Consider the following 19,692-nt stretch of genomic DNA (forward strand, 5'->3'; position numbering starts at 1 on the left):
TTATACATGGTGTCCCAACAGACACGGTAGAATCGGGAATGGGACAACTTTACGTGAGAAAATGAATCGAAAAGGGGACGGCAAGGTGTGTCCTTTTCTAAACCAAGAGTCTGCTGTTAACAAAAATTTTTTTATTTCCTTCAGTTAAATAACAATTCGAAATTTTAGTTCAACGTAAGAAGATCTTCGTCTCATTAAAATTAGAATGTTTTTTGTCGAGTCTGATCTCTCAGAATCGCGAAATAAACTTTATAACATCGACAGGATGAAGAACTCGACGAGGTATAGAAAACACAACTAAACGACACTCGCATCTTCAAGCGGCAACTATCATATACTTCATATTTATAATACAAATGAAGATGGTGGTCGGAAGAATCTAATGATGGGGAACGTAGCTCTGTGAGTTCTGGGGGCAGCCAGGTAGTAAGTTCGACGTGTCTTCCTCCGTAGGGCACAACATTCCTACGAGCGTGTAATCGACGAAGGGAGGCAAATCTAATTCACTAACATCACCATAGTTATTTATACTCGATTGCGTAACTGTGGGATTCATGGTCATTTGAGGTAGCCGCGTGTCAACTATTTCGCAAGTGTAAGGGCATCGATCATTACTGGCATAAAAAAACGGTTCTGGACTGTTTTGCGTTGGCATAGTTGCCTCAATACCATTGGAATCCGGGAACAATCTTTCAGTCGAATCTGGATTCGTCTCACGAACGTAGTTGTCTTGCAATCTTTCATCGAGTACCATTCTATTCGCGTTTTGATTTATTCGACTTATACTTTGATTTGTTAATAAAGTTTTTGCATCTGATTGCTCGAACATATGATTATAAATATTATAATACTTATTTTGCATGGGGCTGTGATCAGGACGAACGGGATCAACCATCCCATTTTCCTTTTTTGGGTAAACGTTATAATTCCCCCTGTCCATTAGTACTGGTTGACAATTTTCTTTGGGGAAACAGTTGAGGTTTCTTCTAGAAGGTAACAAATCCTCTTCTTTTTGAGGATCGAAGCCAGGATAATCGAGGCGGTTTTCCTGTTGATTTTGAGTCCAATAATTGCTCTCTTGATCGTTCTTCACCGTCCCATCCACGAAATTCTTGTGATTATGTAGTCGTTGATATTCTTGGAAGTTTGGTGGATTATTCACATGATGATTCTGATTCATTTCCTTGTTAGAGATGAAATGGTTTACGGGTCTCTTGGCGCAGAAACCATTGGAGTCTTTATCCGTCTCAAAACCAGGAAATTGAAGTCTGTCGTCTTGAGGCATGCTCAAATGACTACTGCTGGAATCTTCGCTGAGAAACTGATTCCAATAAGGTTGATCCTGATGCTGTTTCAACTCGTATTTAATGATACCACTTCCAAGATCTAGTAAAGTGGGTGGTGATCTGGCTACTTCTTGAGAATTCATGTTGAATTCTGGTCTTAGGGGCCGATCCAAATGGAAGATCTCTTCCGGTTGAAGCAGTTCTCCGCCAAACGGGGTGAAGTCAGAGTAACTGGCTTCTTGGGGTATCTGATTGGGAAGATTGTACCCGAGAGCGTTCTCTTGGGTTGGCACAGTGTTTTGGAGCCAGTAGGGGGTATCGTTCGAGGCTGTTTGTTGAGGATACATAGTTGTCTGATGATGATGAGACTGTTGATAAGCCGAGGCGTTGGTTTGTAGACCACACATGCATTCAAATGGAGGACAAGAACAGGAATATCCTAAAAGAGAAGAGAATATTATTATTTCGCAGGAATAAAAATGTAGATGTTAAAATTAAAAAAAAGGGTTTATAGGTCTATGGTAAATTTACGCTGCGATTTATAACTATAAAATTATCCAAAACTTTTTAATTCTTATTTGTTAAGTACAACATATTTGAAATCGTATCGAAAAACAATGTTTTTTCTAGAAAGAGATACATTGTTCTCATTGAGAAAAAGAGAAACAGTGGAAAAATAATTAATTCTGGTTTCATAAATATATAATTAGCATATTTATACACAGAATGCTCGTCTTATGAATCTTTCTCTCCTCGGACAATAATATTGATATTATAATTGTATCTGCTCATAAATGAAAAGTATCCAAAATGTTTCTCTTGTTCTAAAAAGAACAAGCGTATCCTGATGTTTAAAGAATAGCCTCCGAATTTGCAATTTAAATTTACGAGCGCAATATTATGGGACGTGGCGCCGCCTAGCGGAAAAAGCAGCTACTATTGGCGCGAAAGCGATCGAGGCAAACGTTCCACGCTACTTCACTAAATTGGTTTCAAAGGTGAATTTTTTCATCGGATCTCCTCGAAACAGTTACGCAAATCCATTAACGAAGTGTCTAACGTAACGCGGAACGAATGTGATAATAGTATTTTGAAATAATACGGTTGCTAACCTTTATCCGGTATCAGTGGCGGAGGCTGTGCCAGCTTTTGTTCCATAGTTTCCGAGTGTGGTCTTTTCGTACCCCGTAGTGACATTAGCTGAAGAAACACAAGAATTTATACGTTATTCGCATCAAAGAAGTCAAAGAAGGAGAGGATCAGCCTGTCTTTACATTATTCTAATCTGTTATTCGTCCCAGTTATCTGTCTCGGTAAGTCTGTTATATATAACTAACCATTCATTCGTTCGAATATTCCGAACGTATTTTTATCGATATATATTGGTATCTCTATATTCCATGTTCCGAGTAGAGTTTACTATGGTCACGATATTTGAGAGAAGTGTTACTTATTTATGTGAAAATATGAAATTCAGTAAGGAATCGCGGGAAACATCGATTTTAATGTATTGCATTAGTGCAATGATATATATATATATATATATATATGTACGTATATGTGTATACTAACGTACAGATTGTCGTTCGTTGATAAAAATGGCGTCGATTTGAATGCGATAGAGATCGGAATATTGTGAAATATTAACTCCTTCCGGTCAAAGTCTGGGTATTATCCGATATTGTAATTGAAAGATCAATGGTCCCGGAAATTAGAGAAATTACGACTGGGAAAACTTAAGACGTGGATTAGAGATACTCTTAAGAAACATTATACCGCTTTTATATATTTTCTACATATCCGTTAGAAACATCAAGAAGTCTTCCGAGTTTCGATTACTAGAAATTCTCACAGAATATTTTCTATTATTATGTCGTACATTGCACAACGTGAATTGTTCCGATAAAATTTGCGCAATGGTCGATGCGCATTCGAAGGAAAGGTTTTCCCTGACCCGAATCAAATTTGCAATTCAAGTTTTTTGGAATGACAAGTATCGTTTCCATGAATTGGAGCATTATACTTCTTCAAACATATAATGATTCTACTATTTATTTGTACCACTTAATATTTCATTTGTGTCACGATTAGCCTCGGTATTTGAAATATCAAGAAATTTTGATAAATAAAATGTATTCATAATAAAATGGTATTTGTAAATCGTAATTTCTTTCGATAAAGTAATATTCGTAAATAAAATCGGTAAATAAATTATTCGTAAACATACTTTAGTTCCTAACGCAGCCTCGTTCGCCAGAAGAACCGCCAATCCGCGCACCCTTCTGCCAGCACCTACGCTTCGCCTCGCTTCGGACGTGGATTTCGCTTCCGGTCGTGGATGGTCGTGTTGTCCTTTGGCTTGAAAAAATATCGCGTGCTCGGTATGCCGCCAGAAATGCGTCACTGGATAACCGCAATGGCCACGACACGAAAGTATCTCTAACCGACCCGTGCATTGTCTGTTCGGGCATGGCTTTCCTTGTTGCTTTTTTCTCGCCTAAAAATGTATTTTTCTTTTTGCATATAGGAAAACATTCACCCCCTAATATCAAATGAATCTAAATTAGTTTAAAATTGGACAAAGATATTAAATATCTTGGTTACTTTAGGATTTTGTAATATGTAAATATTCTCACTGATCTTTGCCATTTTAGTCATTTATTATCAAATATTGTATGAATATAAATTAACCAAAACTTGATAATATTAAATACTTTGTAATTGTGTATCCTAGAATATATGTGGAAAAAGAGCATAAATTATCTTGAATTTCATACTGAATATTTTATTAATTAATATATATTAAATATTTTTTAATTATTCCTTAACGGTTTAGTAATTAGGCAGGTTAGGCGATTAATAAAAGAGAAAGAAATATACATCGTGAATCATTAGAAGAAGAACATTTCTCTTCCAAAGATTGCCTTCCAATGATTTCGGTTTCCTTACCTTGTCACAAATCGCCGGTCGAAGGTGAACCCTTCCACCACCAGGTAGTATGCATTCTTGCGAGCAGATCAAAACACCAAGACAGGATTTTTTCAAGATGCTCACATTGTGATTGTTCGTATTGCGCATAGCCCATCCTGATGCGTGTCTTCTCGCTTCTTCACAGTCAGGTCCGTACACCCTTCTTACGTGACCATCAGCCCATTCGCACCAGGAATCGTATTCTACTACCTACAATTAATTCGAAACATATCGAAATATTATTTCAACGGGCTAAAGATATTAGGTCGTCCGAAAAATTTCTTTCGTTTCATAAAGTGATAATAGATAATATTTTATTGGATTAGGTATGATCCATTTCGTTATATTTCTATTATTACGTTCGTGCATAATTCAATAAATTAATATAAAACAAAAAACATTGTGCGTCTATTATTTTCTTATAAAACGAAAGATACTTTTCGGACAACCTAATATAAATACGTATAATTCATTCGTTCCATAATTTGAAATTCTTATAGTTTTAATTATTCATTTGTTTTGCATCGATTTTCGGGAAGACTGAATCCTACTGTATGCCATATCGTACTATATACCAGATATATCATCTAACGTTTAGTGGCGGTATTTCTTACGAAATTGAGGAAATTGAGAGATATGATCATCGAAATTCCCAAGTCTTTGGACATTCCCAAGATACTGCATGGGAATTACCCGAATGAATAATGTATTGCACGCGGTAAAACGTTTAAATATCCTTAACAGGATAAAGAGTTTTGTTGATTAAAAATACAAAATAATTACCTTTGGTACATTTGAATCATTGATGTCCCACTCTTGATGAGGATGTTGTTGCTGCTGGTTACCGGCAACAGTCGCTGACATCGTCGGCGATCCAACGCGACTCCTACGCAAAAAATGCAATTCTATATTGTATAGATTAGTATAGAGTATCGTAGTTATGATACTGGCATAGTACTATTGGAAGAATCGATGTCTCGAGCACAAGAAAATGATCTTCCTTCGTAGAAACGAGGTCGACCTTGAGGTCCTTTGGAACCCGAATTTTGTTGCATCGAATTCGAGGTCCAATTTAGGATTACGCAATCGCCGGCGTAGCAAGAGACCGGCAGCTTCGAGATAAAATCCCGATTTATGGCACGTAGCTGGCCGTAGCTCGCGCCATACTTATGGGAGCCCGTGGGTGGCCTGACAAGGAGCACGTTCACTGGCTTTCCGGAATCCTTATATTCGTCGCGAGCGATTCTCGATCGCGAAGAAAAAGATCGATCCTCGTCGCATTGCGCGTACGTACGAATTCTGCGTTCCTTTAACTAGCCATTTTCTTCGACCCTCTCATCTTTATGATCAATGAATCTCGCTTAAACAGACGTTCACGATCGTGTCCGTCTTTTTTACATACTTTGTTCATATTTTTGAAAATTATATAAATTGTGATAAATCGCTGAGTGCTAAGATGTTTAGCCATTAGTTGTGTCGAATAATCACGATCGATCGTGAATGAAATTGAAAAGTGATTTACGTCGAATAGGAGACAGGTTAAGGATCTTCTGTAAATTGATAATGTTTCACATTTTTTATACTTTTCCCAGCGAATAACGATTGTTCCTCTAGATTCGCGATACGACGTACTGTTACGAAATTAAAGAGCTATCGGAACGTTCTCCGTAATCGTTAGCGTAGAAACCTAACTAGCGAAGAAAGCGATTAACGTTTCTGCATAAATTTTCGCATAAGTATTAGCTGGTGTCGCGTCACGCAACAACAGCTTCTGCCTTTCTCTCGTTGACATTAAAGTGCACGGTTATGATCTGCGTCGACATTAAGCTGCACGAAAACGATCTGCAAGCCGTCACTTGTCACGATAGGTCACGCGATAAGCTTATGTTCCTCGTGTTCTCTTTTCTGGCTTCGAGTTAGTTATATAAAGTATCAATTCTTTACGAAGGATACTTCAAACGTTTCTCTACGCTCGAGCGATTTCTAACATTTCCACAGTGTCTGGAAACTTGTATCACTTATAATATTCACAATATTTATGAAATTAGAAATCACGTAATTTGAGCAGATTTGCTTTTCTACGATTAAACGATACCAATTAAATACTTTACACGTCTTTTGGATGATTTTTATTCAATTTACGAAGGAATTCAGGAATTTCTTTTCAGTATTCGTTCGTGTCCCTTCGTCTTCGTACTTGTGCCAAGACGAAGAATGTCGCAGGTAACGCTTATTGGACCCGATCGGTTTATCGCGCGGTATATCCGCGCAGGTTGGTTCGGGGATGCTCGAGCGTAAATTATCGCGCGTTTCGAGGGAAAGCAGAAGGTTTCGATTTGACGCGAAATAGGCGTCGCTCGTACAACAATGTTATAAATATCGGCGGTCAGGTGTCATTGACCATGAAGACAACCATAGAAGACGCTTTGCTCGCCTACGTTCTACCAGGATAACCTGCTATCTAAAGTTACAAACGGAACTGTGAACAAGCCGGTGCGCCTCGCTTTATTGAGATGTGACTTCAACGTGTCTCTCACATTGACTAAGAGCCAGTTCAGCGAAAGTTAGGAAAATTCATTAAATTTACAAGCTTGTGAAAGTTATAAGTCGATGAAGACAATACGTGTATCAAATTTTCACGCTCGATTTCAGCTCTTTGGTCGAAGAATACTGAAAAATATCCAACGAAGAATCTTTACCCTTTCATAGAAATTATATGTTGCAGCCAAATGATATACTTGCTGCTACGATAAATGTGAAAAATCTGAATCGTTCACATGGACATTATACGCATACTACATATATATGTATATGTCGCGGCTTGTAATTGTAAATCTTATAATTATCAATTGGAATCTGGAAAGCTCGCTGAATTATAGAGTTCTCGAAGGTATATGGAGTAATGAAAATCTATATTCCTCGACTCTCGATCTCGTATGATCGAGTTCAAGGGGCCACTCGAGAAGGTCCTCGCACGCCTCCTACGATATTTGTACAGCGTACAGGTTACGCGTTAGCTGCGTGCATACAGTTTCCGTGGGTTTTATCGAGTCGAGTTCGTACGCGGACGTTTACGATCTTCGAACACCTACTCTCGACGAAGTTTGCTCGCGCCTCACGTGGGTCTACGCTTCAAAACATCGTGAAAGCTCTACGACGGATCTCGATCAAATTTCAATTTTAGACTGCAGCAAACGCGTCGTTAGGATGCACATATTCTCTGATCGATTTTAGTAATCATTCTGCTGTAAAATCATCTCGTCGACAATTTCGTAGTATTTTCAATCCTTCACCTTACCATTAGAAAGCTTTAGAAAAATAAAAATTGAAATTTAAAAAGCTAATTGTTCCAAGCATTATGTTACCTATAATGTAATTTGTATGAGTTTCGCATATTATATACATTCTGGATATTTTTACACGTTTAAATTCCTCAATAATTCACAAAGATCCGCTGTATAGTGGCTATACTAAAATCTTGACACGATACTTCTGCAATCATGTACTTGCTTTACGTTCAATTTCTGCAATGTACCGACTCGCACGTCCGCACTATTGGCGTAAAAGAACCAATATCGTCTTCTCGAATCAAAGGTCTACCACAGACATAATAATTCCACTCCATCGCTAGCAACAAAGTCTCTCTATCCTCGATATGTTCGCCAAATAATGCTGCTTTGTCCTGACAAAAACCACCCCGCAGTGGTCACGGAGGCACCAGGCAGACCACAACATCGAAGCGTAAAACCGCGACCGATCGCGAGATCCTCCTCGCCAAAACAAGAAAGATCGAAGGCAACAGCGAAGAATGTGTACGGCAATGGAGAGTTTAATTCGCGGAGCAAACGGCTACCTCGTTGCACCGTCGGATTCGAACGGGCGCGAATTCGAGGCGATAATTTCACGCGAGTATTTCGCCTGACCGGCCGATCCGTTATCCATGCTTGGGCAAAGAGAAGTCGAGGAAGGCAGGCCCGGCACGCAAAGCGTTCGCCAGTACGTTACGTGGACGCGCCTCGTGTCCTGTGAGAAAAGCGAGAAGGGACACGAGACAAGAGGCAGAGGAGAAGGAGAACGCTCGAGGGAGAAACGAAGAGTGAGCCGGCTTAGGTGAATGATTGCCCGGATCGGTGATAAAGTCATCGCCTTTAGCACCGGCGTAAGATGATACATCGGCGGACGATGCTGCGAGGAGATTGTCCCGCGGTTCGAAGAGGCCTCGAGCTGGTGTCAGCGACGCACACACTCGCGGCCGCCGCGGGTCCTTCTCTCCTCACCCTTTCTTTCTTTCTCCCACAGGAGACAAGAAAATAAAAGAAAAGAAAAGAAAAAAAAAGAAAGAAGAGAAAGAGAAGAGACTATATCCTCGTTCCGGTCGGTATGGGCGCCTTCAGAATTTCAGATATTAAGACTGATACCGCGAGTCCACTAAAATATCACGCGAGTCTCGCCGCGACGAAAGCCGAGATTTCTCTTTCCCTCGATGGACCGCGAGACTAGTCTCGCGCCTCGCTGGGGATCGTCCCCCGAGATTACGTCTAAACGAGTTAATTCTCTCGCGGCTTCTTCGCCGACTTCGATTCCGGCCTTGCCGCAAACCCGTGTAGCGAACTGTGAAGTTTCTTTCTTCGTTGTGGTTTTAGGTTTACGAGACGCGTAGGGTGGTTTACGAGAAAAGTGGATAGATTATAGAGTGCGAATTTCTTAAAAAAGTTTCCTGACGTTAGGTATGCATTTATTTAAAGATATCAAATGCGTATTAGGTATGTTATAGATATATTCATTCGAACGAATCGTTGCGCTATGTGTATAGCTTATGAGGACTTTGAACTCTGATTGCTTGTAAGTTTGAAAATAGACGATACGATAGGCAACGACCTAAGAAGCTTCGATCTTTCCTTCAGTTCGCGCAGTTACATTTGCGAAGACATCGCGTAGGTAGAGCGTAGAATATTTACTCAGATTATTACATAGTAGAGAAGTACATACCACGCGCGTATTCCGTTACTAACGGGAAAAGTTTAACTCCTGCACCGCACGCTTGAAATTCGTATGCTCATAAATTTCCTTTCTTTACATCTTCTATGTCAGAATTTGCCTACGTTTCAGTTCGAGTAAATAGAGAATCAACGAATGAAGTTAAAATGTAGATGAAATGGAGGATCTCAATGGAGAAGTGGCACAAGCGTATTTTTTCCAACAACGAGATAAATAATGGTACACCTTCGGTGTTCTCCTTGAAAAATACGCTTGTAATTCTAATCTTTAAAGGATGGTACCTATATATTGAAATTTTAATTCTTTTCGATAGAAACAATCGCGCAAGGTGTTCTACTAATCGTATCTATCTGAAAAGATATTTTCTTACGAAGCTCAAGCGGAGTGTAAAGTTTTCAAAATGTGTAGCATCTCGCTTCTGATTACGCTATTACTTTTCTTCTGGACATTTCATTTATCCTAATTGACTCATCGTAGCGCGGTTAAAGCGTGAAACAAAGGTTTTATAAGATTCTCAAAAGAATACCGAATTCGAAGCGGCGGCAAACTGATTGATAAATAAAGGAAGATTAATCACGCGTCAGGTAATTGGCATGGAATAGTTTTTCAGGAGCACAATGCCAGCCCCCCACGCGTTTCTCTTTAGGAGCATCTAAACGCTCGAATTCCCTCGCGTCGTTTCGTCTCTACCTTTTCCTTCTTTTATTTCGTATCTTCTTCCTCTCGATTTACTCTGGAAGAGAGCACGGGGGAATCGGCAAAAAACCTGACTTACAAAAATCCAGCTGGACCGGTTTTGTTTGGTTCTATCGCGTTTCATTGAGGTTCATCGAGTTTTATCGAGCCACCTTCCTTTTCTTCGTCCTCCCCCCCTCCCCCCGGCCGCTATTTCATTCTTCCCGATTTCTCGCGCCCCGTCGTCGTGACAGACGCTTCGCGGTTGTCCGCGAAAGAAATAAAAGTGAAAAAAGAAAAAGAAAAATGGAACAAAAAATAAATCACGATGATGCAGTTGTCACGAATCACTAAGCAATTTGTATTCGTCATTATGACAGCGTAGTTTGCCTTTCTATAATACTTCCGATATAATAAAATCGAAAGCCTCGACCTACGTGTGTGTAATTCTTGTTGAGTTACTAACTCACGTTTCTTGCTCGTACTACATTATATCGACGCTCTTTGTTTTGAAAATGTTTGTTTACAAAAGCTATATGTATATATAAATGACTATAAATTTTAAAGTTGAATTTTTAAAGCTAGTTTCTAAGTTTTGTCATCGAAATTAAGTCTCTTATCGAGGCTACCGAGCGGAAAATAGTCAAAAAGTGATTTAGATTTAAAATTCGAGTTAAGTGGAAAGGGGTCCCGAGAGAGAGTGTTACCCTCGACAGGCGAGCATAATTAATACCTGGTAAACTGTCAGCTTCCATTCGGTCGCCACCGAATAAAAGGATGCTGGCTGAGCGTGGATGAGAGAAGAGAGTGGAGACAGGGAGTGGGTTCAAAGAGTTCTTCACCGCGGCGGACAGGGAGAGGACGTTCTTCAGATTCGAGATAAAGGCAGATCGTTTTACTCGCGGACATTCGTTTAATCTGTCTTCGAGGTGTTGGGCCGTGATCAATAGCGAGCCACAGCTGCATCTGTAATCGGGCTTTCACAAATAGAAGATACACGTCCGAATATTCGATCATCCCTTTCAAAGATTGAATAACTTTATATTTGATCGCGTAATCGTTTTACTTAAATAATTTTGTATGAAGAACGTGCTTAGCTTAACGTAACTGTTGGATATTAAATATTATAGTACAAAATATTGGAGCGTATTTTCCGATTGAATATTATTTTAAGCGATAGAAACGTCGAAAGAATAAGTCCGTAGAATGGTGAAAAATTGAAAGTTGCAAATTTAAAACGGTATATTTATGAAACTGCAAAATAGCTATTGGCAAATGGTAACCGTTATTAGGTTTGCATGATTTCAGGACTCGATTTACGGCATTACGAAGTGCGCATGTAATGCGCCAGAGAACTCTAGATATATATACCCATCGGCCAATCGGAACTCGTGATAACGCCCACACACCAATGAGAAACCCGCAGAACGCCCATTGATTAGATACTAGGGAAATCTCACTGCTCGTCCAGGAAGAGAAATCGATGCTGAAATGGTCGCCACCTGCTCCGCGCTTTTGAATTATCCCTACAAGCTTAGCCTGACTTTCGCTAGTCCTAAATTTCGGCTAGACGCTAGATTCTTTCAATTTGCAACGGGAAACAATTTTAGAGACCTTCTATGCTTCAGGAATATCGAATATCAGGCTGTTGTTGAGCGATGAAAATGATAGATCCTTCGGAATACAATATCGATAACACGAACCCTCTATCATCCCTATTTTTCTCTATCATTACTATCGAAAGCCTGGCATCAAAATTCAATAACCTGTCCCTCTATTTACCTAGTACTATCATTAGTACTACCCTTTACACTAAAAGAAAAAGAAAGAACTTGAAATACCTACTGTACCACCATAGTCGTAATTGCTTCTTATATGGCGTCGCACCGGTGGCAGAACTTCTATATTCACAACAATCCCCAATCTTCGTTTATGTAGGACACTTCACTTTTTTTAACCAAGGTTTCTTCAACTTAATCAACTTATCACTGGAAACTAACTTTGTCCCTTCGTCATCGTCTAAATCCAGATAAATACACAGAGCACCGGAACAGATTCACTGATACTTCAACAATAGCAACCCTTAGCCGCGAATTTTTCCAGCGAGAGAAATCATATATAAATAACAGTCGAACGATTACACACGAATTTGGAGTAGGCGTAGGCGATTTTTGTTGATACGCGTAAGATTGTACGTGTCGATGCGTACGACTCGGTGTCACTACGTGAACTGAGGCGCCCCTACTCGGGTGCGTACTAGCTGCAGTCAGCACGTTGCCACTGGTGGATGGTGTGCACATCGTGGTTAGTTCTGATCGGCATCAGGAAACGCCTAGAGGAGTGGCCATTCTCGACCAATCAGCTCTGCTGGTTTAACCGTGCGCCAGGGTACCTTTATAGACAGCAACCCCTCTCTACCTGCCGAAGGATCGACCACTGCAACCACCACTCTCTCGCCCCTAACATAGGCTTTATTGCTCGTGCTTCGGAATTGGGACCCCTCAATTTCGGGCTATTGATGTTTTACTCGATGGTTTCGACGCGACGCGGACTGTGAAGCTTTTCTGGTATCCGATGCCGATAGAACAAGCGGCCACAGATCGTTTGATAGCCGTTTTATTTGAGGTTGCCACCGCGTTTGTCGTCGACCGCTTCATCGGGATTTTATCGGAACGAATTGCTGAGCGCGGCTTGAGACGAAGTCCCTTGCGATTTTCTGCTCCATTTAAGGAATTTTTCTCAGATTTGGTTGCCTGACACGCTAATCGCAAACTGATAAAATCTATAATAATTCTTTGATATTTTTTAGTATTAATATTAAGGAATTTTCAAAGAATGGAATTGATCCGTTCGACTTCCGAGTGGCTCGCGAAAGAGTGGAGAAGAAAAGTATTTGATAATGATATAATGATAGTAAAATAAATTTGAAAATATTTGATATTTTAATCTTCGATAGGGACAGTCTAAAGATAGCTCATTTTTACATACTGTTATGTACTGTTTTACATACTTTTCTGTTCTGTATTCTGTAGTCTGTTCTATCATTTATCCAAATATTATTGTTACAGTCAATATTTCTAACTTTTGGTAAACTGAAGAAATTGTCAGTGGATGGTTAATGGAACTAAGTAATTTCAATGTACGGACTTGTTGATTTATGACCCGGTCTTAGAATGCATTGTAAAATATAAAGAGGTATATGACTTGGAAATTCCTTTTATATTTTTTACTCGACATAGGATTCTTTTCGTGCAGTAAAATTATATGAACATATGATTTATAATCTTCGCAATTGTAGACATTATTGTAATTTTGTTTACCCAGGTGTTATTTACTGCAACGAAATTTTATTTACTATTCCATTAAACAAATTCGTGTTGATTAAATCCACTTGTTTAAACGTAGAGTTCTGTTATATCAACGAGAAATAATAGATAACGACAAGCGTCGGTGAACTTATTTATTACATAAGTGTAACATATATATATTATATAAGTATGATTCTCTGAATATGTTCAGATAAACGGAGTCCAATTGCAAACGAATGTAGACAAAGTGTCTGTGAGTAAAATGCGACAACTAGAATTATCAAGCTAGAGAAGATGAGACACTGGGCTTACAATGTGATTGCACGGGATCATAGGTCGCAACGAGCTCGCAATCAGCTGGTTCCGCGGCGCTTTAAGGGGGTGTCCCTCGTAGAATCCTCCTACTTCCTACCTTCTCCATCCCTTTGCCTCCAACCCCAGGTACCCGCATCCAAGACAACGGCCCGTTACGCTTCGATCGAACCTGAACCCACGACGCAAACATATCTGCCGAGGTGAGCGCGTCCTCGGAATTGAAGAGTTACCGCGATTCCCACTTAAGTACAGAAGGACGCTGTTGGATCGCTTAATAATTCTTAGCTCGTTTCGCGACCCAATTGCAATTAGGTATCGTTGCAACTCATTTGGAAAGAAAATGAGGTTTGGTTCAATATTTGTAGCTTCTAGTAAACTGATGAAATTGTCAGTGGATCGTTAAAGGAATGAAGTAATTTCAATGTACGGACTTGTTGATTTATGGCTCGGTATTAGAATCCATTGTAAAATATAAAGAAGTATATGGCTCGTAATTGTTTTTGTATGTTTAACTCGACATAGGATTCTTTTCATGGAGTAGAATAATATGAACATATGATTTATAATCTTCGAAATTGCAAATATTATTGTAACTGGTGTCAGTTACTATTAGTCCGATCATTAGTCCGTTAATTTTAATAGTATCTACAAAAGTGTCCGTTCTTTAATTCAAAGAACATTCTTGTCGCCTCTGTGTAACGACGCGTATCAGCAGCGTAACCGCACGTGCGATTCGTCGGCACGTGTGTACGCGATAACTTCACTTCCTACCACGTGTTCACAGGTGTACCTAACACGGTCTTTAATTAGACACGGAGACGCTTCCATCTACGGTAACTTCCTCGGTCGAATCAATACGCTTCTGAGAAATAGAGTTCCGAAAGAAGGCAAAGAAACAGTCGGTCAAAGGGTAGAGACTTCGCTGTACCGGCTGATGGCTCTCTCACCCCTTCCCTTCTTCAGAAGAACTTTAAATACCGCTATAGAGAGGGATAGATGGTGTCAAAGGGTCGAACAGAAACAGATCGAACATAAAAACATACAACTGTAGATAGACTGCTGTAAAAGGAAAAACATGAAAAGTAACATCTCATAACCGATTATGTTTAACACATTAGCTGACCTATACTCTTCGTCTATTCCCTTTATCTTACTTCTGATTCTAATTCCAAGTATGTAATACTACTAACGCAGATATTATATTTCTGAACGTGTCTCGAAGAAATTCGATAAAACGTAGTATATATCACGATTCACAAAACAACGATTTCCTCGGGATTATCGCAGTTGAGAAATGGCAGTTGCTTATGACCAGCGGAAAAGAATTCGTATCAAGGGAGATAAAAGGAAGAATCGGAAAAAGAGAGAAACTGAAAGAGAAACAGTCAGTTGAAGAAAGACAGAGCGCAGCAGAAAAGGACGAATAGTTGGGGTGGGGTAGTGAAGACAGAGTTCGGGTCTGTTTAAACACAGAGGGTGTGCAATCAGGAGTGTTTGCCGGGACACGAGCGAGCGAGTAAGCGAGCAAGCGAGCGGATCAAAGGATAAACGCGAATGGGATGGGTGGTTGGCTGATAGCGCTCTGATTTGATTGTTGGCCACGGCTATTGTCCTCGACACTGGCCTATTGTACTTGTTCCCATGTCGGTACAGGCTCGGTACTTGCACACAGGTAGCAGGGCACGGTTGGAAGTACGCTTCTGTCTGTGACACTATCTCTTTGCTGGTCGCCATTCCGTTTCCAAACTGGCGAACTTCGATACCGCGCGTTAAGCGACAATTATTGTGGAAATATCGCGAAAAAATTACGCCTACCCTCATTCTCCCGATTTTTTCCCATTTTTTCTGAGTCTTTCTCCCTTCATCGTTCCCTATTGTCTCGGCCGAGGTGTTCCGTATTTTTATGACTTCCCGATGAGCGAGTTTTGTCGCGATTTTTATGGCCAGATCCCCCGTTTGCCTCGCGATTATATTTTTTACACCCTGTTCCTGATATCCGTACTTGATAAAACACCGCGTACGGGATTAATCTGCGAGAACGATCGTTTTCAGGCTACGTTTCAACGTATACGTATGAAGTAATTCATTTGTTTCGCTAGCCATGTTCACAAGACGCGGAATTGTACCATTCGAGTAGAAATTTTCTGTATTATCTGCGCATCTGCCAGGGACATTTGCATAGAATGCACGTCGCGTGGCTTTAACAGTAGCATGCTTGTGGTGGCTCATCATGCTTAAATATTCCATCACCTGTCACCCACGTGCGCAGCCTCGAATACGATGGAACTGCTCTTAGGTGTTCATTCATGCTGCAGTTAACTTTCTGTGTTCATGAATATGGCAAGACGCTTTTAGAGCTTGTTATGAATTAGGAAGGCGTTATCGCTCGGACTGCGTTTATTAGAAATTTTAGTTAGCGTCTGATTAAGCGAATCGTCCACTGACCGAATTCGATTATCCGAACGTGAATTACTATTACGCGACTAAAGAATTATACTTCCTTGAATTGTATTGTATTTCAGTGAATTCTTATTATAGGAATTCGATTTATCCGGACATGTCAATAGATGAATATAACGAATAAATAAATAAAACGAATGAAAGTACGAAGACTTTTGCGATTGATTGTATAAGCTATTTGTCTTCGAAAAAGACTGAGTTTAAATAAACGAAGTTTTACCATAATATGCATTCATTTTAACGAATTTTCAACGAATTCCAACAAACGAATAAACTGTTCTTTAATTTCGCGGGATGAAAACGGCAAATACGATATCTATCTACGGTAACACAGCTTTCGTATCGGGAAAACCCTTACCTGGATAGAAGGCAGATGAGGCAAGAGCGTGTTGGAACATTGGTAACCCACTCGCATCTCTAGGCTCGTGCCGGCTGCTTCCGGTTTTTCAAAGCGGTTCTGCCTTCTGGAACGGAGATTCGATCTGATGTGAACTTTGTAATTCACTCAGCGCGAGTCGCGTCATCCTTACAGATTATCGAGGGACGAAAACACGTACAAAAGATTCGCTTTGTTCCCGTATCGTAACATCTCGAATAATCCACCGATGTTTCCCGAAATACGATCATTAACCGCAATCTTTAAAAAAAAAAAAAAAAAAACTGCATCGCATTTGAGTATTGTATTCTGCTGGAATCTTTGTCGTATGCTTTGTATGCTAATTCTTGAAAATTCTTTTATCAATCTTTATTTATTTTGAAAGTAACATCGCTTCTTTGAAATTAGATATTTTTATTTAATATTAATTTGTTAATCATTTGTCAATCCTTTGACGATCATATCGATCAGGTTGTTTTCTTGCGAGTGGAAGCCATTGTGCTTCGCGTTTAACCGAATTTACCCCAGAAAACACGCCCTCTAAATGAAGGGTTCGCTCGCAGAAAAAACCACCCTTCGAGATATATCCCTGGGGTGTTGTGACATATGCTTCCAGGCAACTTATGACGATGGGATTTTCTGCGTGGAGTGCAATAGCCTATCGAAAAAAAAGAATCAAATAGGAAGTTAGAGAAAAATGATAATGTTGGAATACAACGATATTTCACGCATAAGTACCCTTACACAGCCCATACAGGTATTTGAACAGGACACACAGGTCATACTCATTACTGTATAGAGAGTAGGGTTCAAAAGTATTTAAGGGATTATGGATTACTACTTAAGTCTAGTCTGAAAGTATTTAGCCAACAATCAACAATTCTTGTGTACATCAGGTTCTGTAGTTCTGTTTAATAAACATCACTGAATATTATTTCAACATAAACATGGTGTCTTCCAAAGGTTATTAGCCTTAACTTCTAGATTAAATTCTAACAGATATCATTTATTTATACTGTATAATCAATCAATCCAGGATTATCCATTAACCAGTAATTTCTAAACTAAACAGAGTTAGATATAAATATAAATAGAGAAACTATTATATCCAAGTAAAATGGTAATTTTCAACTTGTAAAATTTCACCAACAATAAGTTAAGACACCTCAGAACGTAATATAAAAAGAATGCATTGGCGATTCTCACATTAATCGCTGAATGAGGATCTTCATTTATGTTATCAAAGATATTTTCAGTAGCGATAGTTTGGTTTAATCGCGTAATTACGATCGCCACGTAATAAAATCGGATAATTTTCTTCGGTTCACACGGTTTGTACCTGCGTTGCTCTTTCCGATTCTCTCACATTCATTAAACTGCCAGTCTGCATCTTATCTGTTATCGACAGCAACTCGACTCTCGCATCCCATCAAGAGCGTTCAGGCAACTTTGTAACGAGGTAGGAAAACGGGGGGAACAATCGATGGTAGTTGATTAATATCGTCTGCCTGATCACGTGTCGAATCATTTTCGTGGGGTTTCCACCCATCTACTATGTCTGTCGAATTAAATGCTTCAATTTTTCCTTCTCATCCCCATCACACCCTTAACTCGAGAATATTTGTATTCTTTATGTTTCACCTATCACAAATCTTAACACGTTCATTACGTATGACATGTATTTTTAGAATATGCGTGTGACTGATTTGAATCTGAGACGAAAAGAAAAGCGAAATTGCGAAAGAAATTTTATAATAATTTACATAAAGGATATATAACAAACAGAATCTGAACGAAAATACGTTTCATTCACTTATTATGTTTTCAATATTTTATATATTTTTCAACACTACGTATAATCTTTAAATTTCCTATAAATCCATGAACTTCTAAAATCCATTCATCTCACACAATATCTTTTAAGATTTTGAAACACATTTATGTGAAACACATTTATGTGAAACACATTTATTCGTCAGTGAATGCTTGCCTCTAGAAATAAATAAAGCAATGTGATTAGACCACGCAGTATTTCACCATAATATTATAGTATAAGATTAATCATACATGCGACAATAATCAACATAGGGACAATTCAGTGTATTAAACTCCTGATTATATCCTAGTTTTCGATTCGAGTGTCCCTTAAGACCAAACATCCTTGCTCCAACCACGAAGATTTAAGTGGTTCACGTCTTTCTTTGGGTGCCTCCCTCCTCGAAGGACCCCCGAAACTTTCATTGTGCGCCAATTGAAGCTCGTTTAAGCGGGGGGTGGCAGCTAAATTGATTTAAATTGGCTTGGCCGCAGTAGATGGACGAAAAGAGAGAGGGGAAAAATATGTTCTTTCTATCGCTGTGTGGAATCTTTCCACGATACGGGAGCATTTATACTCTTCTTACCTGACTTCGCTTCTCTCCTCCGCGTGTCACTATTATAAATTTTTTCGATGAATTTCGTGGCGTCCCATTAGGGCACCCGTATGCTCTCAGCTGCGAATTCACCAGATAGGCGTGTACAAGTTGTTGCACCTATACGTCCATTTATGACTTATCGCGGTCCGAGATCGACATTTTCAGCTGAATCCTTTTTTTTTCTCTTTTTCATCTATCCACCATACTTTTTATATGTTGTGCCTTTTATCCCCGTTTTCGGTTCGTTTGTCCTGTCTGTAGATCGGGACGTTTCTGGATGTCACCTTACGGACAACGTGATCGAACGATTTCTTGTTGGCTTATTAGTTTCTATGGAGGAAGTGTCCAATCGTCGGGGATTCGACCATGTAGAAAGAATTTGTATTCTCCTGTTGAATTCTTGGAAATAACAGTTTTTGAGGTTTCCACTTAATCGTTTTCTATACACGGTATAGTTTAGGTTAGCATGAATTTGTCTCAATTTAACGGTTTACGTAGGGCGTTGTATACTTGTTAAGATTATTTCAAGAGACTTTAGAGATTCCTTAACTCTTTGGACTCGAGAAAATGTTTGATATCTTTTCTATCAACTCGACAATTAAAAATTGAATTTATCGGAAGAAATTTACGACGGAAGTACAATTTCGATTATTATTTATTACATATCGATTATTATATGTTATTACATATCCATAGAATTTACCGAAGGATCATGTAATTAATTAACCCTTTCTCTGTACGCAATACTCATATTTTTTTGAAACTTTACCATCGGGGGCCATCGGTTAGAAATATTGTCATCGCAGGACAAAAGGACATTCGTTCATTTATTCTCTCTCATTAAAGTTTCGTTGCTTCCGTTGTTTTGTTCGAACACACGCGACCGCTTT

At 39.4% G+C, this 19,692-nt stretch overlaps 1 protein-coding gene across 1 annotated transcript; it reads right to left on the minus strand.

The window, feature by feature from the left end:
• Window positions 1–144: 144 nt before the first annotated feature.
• On the minus strand, window positions 145–17,171 carry LOC139996269 (uncharacterized). The gene is made up of 8 exons (XM_072020523.1): window positions 17,127–17,171; window positions 16,912–17,046; window positions 16,543–16,649; window positions 5,040–5,142; window positions 4,236–4,466; window positions 3,514–3,783; window positions 2,399–2,486; window positions 145–1,725 (listed from the first exon to the last, which is right to left on the minus strand). Exons 1-8 carry the CDS (start codon window positions 17,169–17,171, stop codon window positions 380–382), a joined length of 2,325 nt encoding a protein of 774 aa, XP_071876624.1. The 3' UTR covers window positions 145–379.
• Between the last annotated feature and the right edge of the window lie 2,521 nt (window positions 17,172–19,692).

This window comes from Bombus fervidus, chromosome 17, assembly GCF_041682495.2.
Source record: "Bombus fervidus isolate BK054 chromosome 17, iyBomFerv1, whole genome shotgun sequence".
NCBI classification, from domain to species: Eukaryota; Metazoa; Arthropoda; class Insecta; order Hymenoptera; family Apidae; genus Bombus; species Bombus fervidus.

Coding starts and splice junctions, on each gene's coding strand:
- LOC139996269 (XM_072020523.1), bottom strand. CDS start 17,171: ATGACCTGTGTGTCCTGTTCAAATACCTGTATGGGCTGTGTAAGG. Junction 17,047..17,126: donor CCTGTATGGGCTGTGTAAGG/GTACTTATGCGT, acceptor TTTTTTCGATAG/GCTATTGCACTCCACGCAGA. Junction 1,726..2,398: donor GCCACTGATACCGGATAAAG/GTTAGCAACCGT, acceptor CTTCTCTTTTAG/GATATTCCTGTTCTTGTCCT.